The sequence below is a fragment of the Orycteropus afer genome, unplaced genomic scaffold, assembly GCF_000298275.1.
Source record: "Orycteropus afer afer isolate SDZICR_OR568_19922 unplaced genomic scaffold, OryAfe1.0 scaffold00224, whole genome shotgun sequence".
Taxonomy (NCBI): Eukaryota; Metazoa; Chordata; class Mammalia; order Tubulidentata; family Orycteropodidae; genus Orycteropus; species Orycteropus afer.
The window spans coordinates 5,316,117-5,324,504 of NW_006921811.1; the positions used below are offsets into that span (position 1 = coordinate 5,316,117).

Below are 8,388 nucleotides of genomic sequence, written 5' to 3' on the forward strand. Positions count from 1 at the left end.
TCTGGTTAGCAGGCAAGTGTCTTAGCCACTATGCTACCTAGTAATGGGATTTCTGGGTCAAATGATACTTCTAATTCCAGCTTTTTAAGGAATCTCCATACTGTTTTCTATAGTGGTTGTATAATTTGACAGTCCCACCAGCAGTGGATGAGAGTCCCAATCTCTCCACATCCTAGCCAGCATTTGTTATTTTTTGTCTTGTTGAACTTTGCCATTAGTGCTGGGGTGAGATGGTATCTCATGGTTGTTTTTATTTGCATCTCTGTGATGGCTAATGATCATGAGCATTTCTTCATGTATTTGCTGGCCACCTGAATATCCTCTTTGGTGAAGTGTCTATTCATGTTGTCTGCCCATTTTTTAATTGGATTGTTAATATTTTTGTTGTTTTGGTTTTGGAGTTTTCTATAAATTTTAGAGGTAAGTCCCTTGTGAGATATGTAATTACAAACAAGTATGAATTTGTTGCTGTTATTTTGTTATATGCTTTTTCTTGGCATTCCTGATTTCTTTGTTCCATATAATTTTCTGTACTGAGCTCGTTTTGTTTATGAATCATGTTATCACTGCCTTCATTGCTATTGTTTTAGTATTTGCTAAATATTTATGCTGGTCCTCTTTTTTTATTTTGATATGAAGGTTTATCATTTTTCTTTGAGGTTACCCTGTGATTTATAGTTTTTTTTCCCAAGTTTAGAACAGCTCATTCTATCTTGTGCTTGTCTTGACTTCCTTACCATTTAGAAGTTCTGCAACTACACAGTTTTTTTCCCTTTTTTTGCTTTGTAGTTGTCCTCATTTGTCAATTGATGTCTCTGGTTCCCTGTTTACAATCTCGTAGGCTTATTTACTTCGGATACTTCTATAACCGGGTTGGTTTCTGGGTTATGTCATCATGTGTGTTAATGGTCAGTTGTGGTTTGCTGTTGTTGGTTCTCTGTCCAAAGGATTCCCTTTAGTATCTCTTGTAAGGTTAGTGTGTTGTTGTTGTTGTGTGCCGTTGCATCGGCCCTGACTCATAGTGACCCCTCCTTGGGTTTCCGAGGCAGTCTCATTATGGAAGTAGGATTGCCCAACTTTCCTTCTGAGGAGTGGCTGGCGGGTTTGAACTGCCAGCCTCCTGGTTAGGAGTCAAGTGCATTAGGCACTATGCTACCAGAGCTCCTAAGGTTAGTCTGGGTCTGGGGTTAACACATTCCCTTAATTTCTGCTTATCTGGAAATGTCATAATTTCACCATCTATTTAAGGGACAATTTTGCTGTGTATATAATTCTTGGTTGGAAATTGTTCTCTTTCAGGGTGTTATATGTAGCATCTCATTATCTTCTCGCCTGCATGGTTTCTGCCAAGAAATCCGAGCTTAGTCTTATTTGTTGCCCCTTGTAGATAACTTCATTTTTCCCATGCCGCTTTCAGGATTCTTTCTATGCCTTTGGTTTTGGTGAGTTTGATAATATGTCTGGTGATTTTCTTTAGGGCTCTATCCTGTTTGGAGTTTGTTGGACTTCTTGTATGGATATATTTTCATCTTTCATCATACCAGGGAAATTCTCTTCCAACAAATATTGGACAACTTTCTCAGTGGTTTTATTTTTCTCTTCCTGCTCTGGAATTCCAGTTATATGTAGGTTATTCCTTTTGATGGTATACCACATGAACCTTAGGCTTTCTTCATTTTGTTTTGATCTTTTTTTTTCTGATTGATCCCTTTCCAGAGAAGTATTGAGGTATTTGTCTTCAATGTCACTAATTCTGTCTTCCATTGATTCAATTCTACTCCTTTGCCCATTCAATGTGTTATCTGTTTCTGATAATTTAATATTAATCTTCTGAATTTCTAGCTGTAGATTTTGTATCACTTCTAATTTTTCATTTATTTTGTCATTTTGTTCTTGTATTATCTTTCAAAATTGTTCTAGGGTTTTCTCTGTGTTTTCCTCAATTTTGTCAGTGTTTTCCTTGATTTGTATCTCAATCCATTGAAGGTACCTAAATATAATTCTTTTGAATTATTTGTCAAGGAGTTCCAATGCTGCATCTTCCACAGGGATGTGTTTTGGGTTTGTATCCTGGTCACTTGTTTCTCCTGGTTTATCTTGCTTCTTTGTGTGCACTGTGATGCTCTGTTGTCTCTGAGGCATTGTGATGTTTTTGTGTTTATATTTAATTGATTATTGTATGTTGGAGTGACTTTGCCCACTATTTTCATTTTCTTTGGATGTTACCTAAGTAAGCAGGGTACTGTGCTCCTCTATTTGCTAGTTGGCAGCCCTTGTATACTCACCACCTGTCTCCTTTCCCATTATCAGCCTCTCATATGTCTCTGCCATCCTTGGCAAATGAAGCCTAATTTTAGGTCCCTGGAATCTGAATGAGAATGCTGTCACTTTAAAATCCAATATGGCTGCTGCTTGTAAACATTCAAAATGGCTGCCCCCTCGGTCACCTCAGATATCCAAAATGGCCACTGCCTGTAAATAATCAAAATGGCTGTACCCTCCAGTCAGCTGAAAGTCCATGGCTCAGGTTGTCTCCTACCTTGCTGTTTCCCTTCCTAGTCCTAGGCCACTAATGCAGTCATCCCTGCAGCCCTTGGTGACTAGGGCTCATCTTTAGGCCAATTCTCAGGTCCCAATACCACTTGGAAATAATCAGGCTGTTGGTCCCCTCAGAGTAGCTGACAGTCTGCAGCTCCAACCATCACCATACTCACTGTTTTCATTCAGGTTTTTCCACTAGTTGGTGCCTAATCCACTTCTGTATACTTCCTTTCAAAGCTCAGGGCTCCAGGATTATCTTCTGTATCTCTATCAATTGGTTTCTCTTTTCTTTGTTGAAGAGGGTCTGTGTAGCTTGACTGCCTATTCCTCCCTTTTACCAGACGTCTGACACCAGAACTCCTTTTAACATAACAGAAGGTATCCCTATTTCTAAGTAGGGTGCCATTCACAGGTATAGGTCTTAGGACTTCAATATACTTTTTTTGGGGACACATGGTTGAATCCACAACAGGCCCAGAATAGATATTTTAGGCTTTGCAGGTCATCTGTGGTCTGTCACACATTCCTCTGTTTTTGGTTTTCTTTTTCTTTTGTTTTCATTTACAACTCCTTGACCACGTAAATGCCTTTCTTAGTTCACAGGTCATGCAAAAACACACTGAGAGTGGATTTGGCCCTTAAGCCTTAGTTTGCTGACTTCTGACCTGAACAAGTTACCCTCCCTGAGCCCCAGTTCCCATGTCTACAATGTGCAGACTATAATGCCTGTGTGTGACTTTGCTAAGAGAGTTAAATAACACCAGGATAAGAAAGTACTGGCACAGACCAGGCATGCAAAGAGTATTTGTGACCACCATTGTGATCATAGAAGGACTCCAGGTGGTGCAATGGTTAAGTGCTTGGCTGCTCCCCTAAATGTTGGTGGTTTGAACCCACCCAGCAGCTGCATGGGAGAAAGATCTAGCAATCTACTCCATAAAGTTTACAGACTAGAAAACCCTGTGAGGAAGTTCTACTCTGTCACATGGGGTCACAGTGAGATAGAATCAACTTGACAGCAACCCAACTGGAACATCGTTGTGATCATTATCATTGGAGTTGAGAGGCCAGCCATTGTTAATAATATTCAGGGAACAATATCCAAAACAATCCATGTGCAGTTCCAGGAAAGAAAAAGATGAAAGAACAGAGGTGGTGCATATCGCCCAATGATTCTCCTGTTTTCTGTCTGAGGACCTCACACTGCAGCGGGGAGACAAGCTCACCAGGTGCTGTCAGAGCTTTGTCCTGAAGCATAGTATCTGCCATGAACTCACCACTCAACACCTGGTATCACAGCCTTGGCTTCTTTGTTTTCTTTTACAGAGACATCAAACCTGACAACATCTTACTGGATGAGCATGGTAAGCCTGCTGTGGATGCTTTATAGAGAGGACTGCAATGGGAAGTTTGATGCATTGGGTAAAAGGCAGCTTCTGGTAGTTGGATTTTAGGGTGGACAGTGGTTAAGTGCTTGGCTGCTAACCAAAAGGTCAGCAGTTCAAATCCACCAGCTGCTTCTTGGGAGAAAGATGTGGCAATCTGCTTCTGTGAAGATTTACAGCCTTGCAAACCCTATAGGACAGTTCTGCTCTTTCCTGTAGGATCACTAGGAGTCAAAATTGACTTGAAGGCAGTGGGTTTGGTTTTTGGTTTTGATAGTGTAAGCGCCAAAGCCTTTTCAGTGATGTAAAAGCTGCACCAAGTGAAGATGATTATGATGAAGTGTCTGTTGTGAGTAGGGTTTGGTTCAAATTGGGAAAATTTGCTGTAAAAGACCTCTTTAAAGTGTCAAAAAGCAAAGGTGTCACTCTGAGGATTAAGGTTCATCAGACCCATGGTCTTTTCAATAGCCTTGTATGCATGCATACCATTAGGAAACCTTATGGGACAGTTCCACTCTGTCCTATAGGGTCACTATTAGTTGGAATCCACTCAATGGAAATGGGTAGAAAATGATTTTTCTTCAACTCTAGTGGTGTAAATGTCCTGGTCTACAGCCTGCCATGGTCAGTTGAGTCCCATGTATTTGATGGTTTCATGTCTGGAGATACTCATGTTCTGGTGTGAGGATGACAGAGCAGCAGTGGGGATAAGCATGGCATCTAGGGTTGGAAATCCTCAGGATCCAGACTCCAGCTCTCCCACCATTGACCTTGGGGCTCTGGAAAAGTCACTCATCTCTCTGAGCCTCAGTGTCTTCTGTAAAATGAGCAAAATGATACCCTCCTGCCAGCATTGCCATGAGAATCAAATGAGGTAGTGTATACCTGGCAAATTGGAGGTCAATAACTGATAGTCCCCAATGTGTTCCCTCCTGGGCTATACTAGGCTTCTGTGCATACAGATCCCCTCGCAGCTTGTTACACTGCAGATTCTGATCCAATGGGGCAGAGCCATGACTTGAAATTGTGCATTTCTGATAAGCTCCCAGGTAATGCCTTCATTGCTACTCCATGGACTTGACTTTTTGCAGCAAGGTTCTAAGTCAATGGCTCTCTAACTTTGGTCCTATCCAACTCATCTGGAGGACTTATAAAATCAAAGGCCCAAGACCTGTCCTCCTCCAGCAGTCTTGTCTCCTGTGTTCTGTGTGAGCTCTCCAGGGATGTGTACTTGGGAGCCATGGTTCTATGGTGTATTGGGTTCTTGTGGTTGCCACAGCAAAGTATCACAAATTGGGTGGGTTAACAGAACAGAAATGGATTGGCATGATAGCCACAGCGATGGACTTGAACGTGCCGGTGATGGTGAGGATGATACAGGACCAGGCACCGTTTCATTCTGTAGTACATGAGGTTGCTATGAATTGGAGCAACTCAATGGCAGATAGCTGTCTCTATCTCACACAGCAATCACTACATCAGTGCGCATTTGTTTTCTTCATTAGCTACACTCATTTCAAAGAACACCCTTTCCATCTGTTGCTAATCCATTTGTTGATAAACATGATGACAGCTCCCCAATAGTGCCAGGGCCAGCATCATCAACACCCCTGCTGCCTTGTCAAAACTTTATGTATTCATCTCTATCAAGCCAGGAGTGAGAGACTCCAGGAAATAAAAATATTGCACATGTGTAGTTTACGATGCTATGCTACATGTGGGAGACTTGTAGTAGCTGAGAAGAAAGTGGAAGGACCTCTGGTGGTGCAGTGGTTAAAGCATGGGGCTGCAAAGCAAAGAGTTGGCAGCTCGAACCCACCAGCTGCTCTGCAGGAGAAAGAGGCAGTCTGCTTCTATAAAGATTTACAGCCTTAGAAACTGGATGGGGGCAGTTCTACTCTTACAGGGTCGCTGTCATTTGGAATCTTGATGGCAGAGGGTTTGGTATTAGATACGGTGGGGGACAGAGATGTTTCCACTGTGCCTGAAGGTCAACAGTAGATATATTTCTCTTAGGTGGAGTTCCAAAAGTTTAAAGACAAAATGTCAAGAAGCGATTTAAAGCTATTCTAGATGTCACAGTGACGGTTGTAATGAAGTTCTTTCAGAAAACCATGGGGAAGATTCTGACTGTAGTTTGATGCCATAGGAGGAGCTGAAAGCCATAAAGACCCAGTACAAGGGTCTCTGAAGGCTCCCACTAAATCACCTCCATCTACTGCACACAGCATTTGAGCCAATGAGAAATAAAATAAGGAAGTGACAGATAGAGGCCAAGATAGCACTTTCATTGTTGACAAAGGCTGGGTTAGTGTGAGAGCCAGAAGGTGTGCCCAACCCCAGCACCCCGGAAGGAGGCAGGGCCACCAGTTAGGTGCCCTTTTAGGGGGATAAGGAGCTTCCCAAGGAATAGTAAGAGTTTAGAGGAACAGAGGAGGGGTCCCAAGTACACAAACATCTTCCTCTTCAAAGGAAGCTGGGCTGAGCAATGCTGGTGTGTTCATTCTCAATTTACCTATTGCCCCACCTCCCCTTAGCAGGGAGTGAAGAAGGGATAGAGAGGGGCTAAGGGTGTTCTCAGGTCAAATCCTTCCTCATGGAAACAGCAAGTTGGAAAAAAGGATTTCCCTTCTGTGTTCCAGCCTCATAATAATTGTAATTTCTTATTAAGAACCAAATGCACCATCTAAGCCCTTTCCAAATAATAAATCATCCCCTACTGCCACAGATCCTATGAAGTAGGGACCTCGATTACCTTCCTTTTTTCAGATGAGGATGGTAACAGGCAGAGAGAGGCTAAGTCATTCACCACAAATATTTTCACATCTCTGAGCCCTGCTGTCTCTTTTCTTCCAGCTGTTGTGCCCATTTCATAGAATAAGGTGAGTGAAGGGCAAGACACAGAGTGTGTTTTCCCCTATCCCTCTGCCCTGAGGCAGTCCTTCACAGTCCCAGCACACACACAACACATCAACTTGGGATGCCCTAGCTTCTCTAAATAGGGAGGTGAACACTGCTTATATATTAGACTCAGTAAGTGTCTCAGCTACCTAGTGGTGCTATAACAAAAACTACCACAAGTGGGTGTGACTTAAAAGAACAAAATTTTTGGTCTCACGGTTTTGGAGGCTAGAAGTCCAAATCAGGGCATCAGCTCTAGTGAGAATCCTTCCTTGTTGTTAGCCCTGGGTGTTTGTTCTGGTCACCTAGTGCCACTCTGACAGGAATATACCACAAATGGGATGGCCTTAACAGACAGAAGTTTATTCTCTTACAGTTTGGAGGCTTTAAGTCTGAGTTCAAAGTGCCAGGCTCTCGGGGCTGGGTGAAAGCTTCTCAGCCTTGGGCTTCAGCTCTGCCTCCAGCTCCCAGCCCACTGAAGCTGGAGGTTTTTCTTCACTCAAACAGCTGCTGGCTGCTGAGGCTGCCAAGCCCAAGGTTGACAAGTAAAAAGTCACAGTTCTGATATTACCAAACTACATGGCAGGCCAATAATTAAAGTCCATTGTAAGTCTCCAGGTCAACAGAGCATGGCAGGCTGCTGAACAATGACATAGCTACATGCAGGCTTCAAGTGTGCCATAAGCTAGAGACCGTTCCCCAAGGCTTCTCTTTATATACAGGAAGCAGACCACATTCCCTAAGGCAGCTACTCAGCTGCTCCCAGTAGATTCCACCATGGAATTGATTAGCAGTCTCGTCATGGGAAATAACTCCACCAGCTGCCCAGTCACTCAACCAGGCCCAGCCAAGTTGGCATACATATTTAACTACCACAATTCCACCCCTTGTCAACTTGGTACCTGTACAGATCTTCATTGGGTAGCATCTGTACAGATCTCTCTCACTAGGTGGCTCCAGTCCCCCAGTTCCTATAAATGGCAACCTCATCCCCTTGGCCTGGCAGACTCCATTCCTCTCCCTCTTGGAGAGAAGAATGGCAGCCCCACCCCCTCACTCTTGGGCAGCAGCTTTGGCTCCATCCCATTGGCTCACATGAGCGAGCAGCCCCACACTCCAGAACCAAGTTGGTGAAGGCCTGGCTCTTTGGAACCTAGGGGACTGTGGTGGTTCCATCCCCAAAGGCCATAGTCCTACCCTTTGAGGCTGAGGCAGCTCTGCTTCATTTCCTTAGTCTCTCTGCTTCTGCTGATTAATGCCCAAAGGCAACCAGGAAACCGCCTACGCAATGGCATCCAGCTTTCTCCTCTGTGGGCTGGTAAGCCTGTTGCTGTTTTATGCCGGTCTCTGGGCTCTACTACTGCTGTCTTTTGTGCTGGTCTCTCGGTTGGTATCTCTCTACTAGTCTCTTGGCTCTGCTCCTGCCATCTCTCATGACATATGCTGGGATCTCTCTACCAGGGTCTCGGGTCAAGGATGCACTCCACTCCTGTTTCCACATTTTAGGTATCTGTCAGAGCAGCACCCCACTCTCTTGGTACCATATTCTGTTCTGGTTACC

General features: G+C 43.7%; 1 protein-coding gene across 1 annotated transcript in view; it reads left to right on the forward strand.

Annotated features, from left to right (window-relative positions):
- Positions 1 to 8,388, forward strand: part of STK32B (serine/threonine kinase 32B) — a 377,859-nt gene that overhangs the window by 257,094 nt on the left and 112,377 nt on the right. The window contains 1 exon segment of the mRNA XM_007948796.1: positions 3,868 to 3,905. Within this exon segment, the coding sequence (XP_007946987.1) occupies positions 3,868 to 3,905 (38 nt within the window).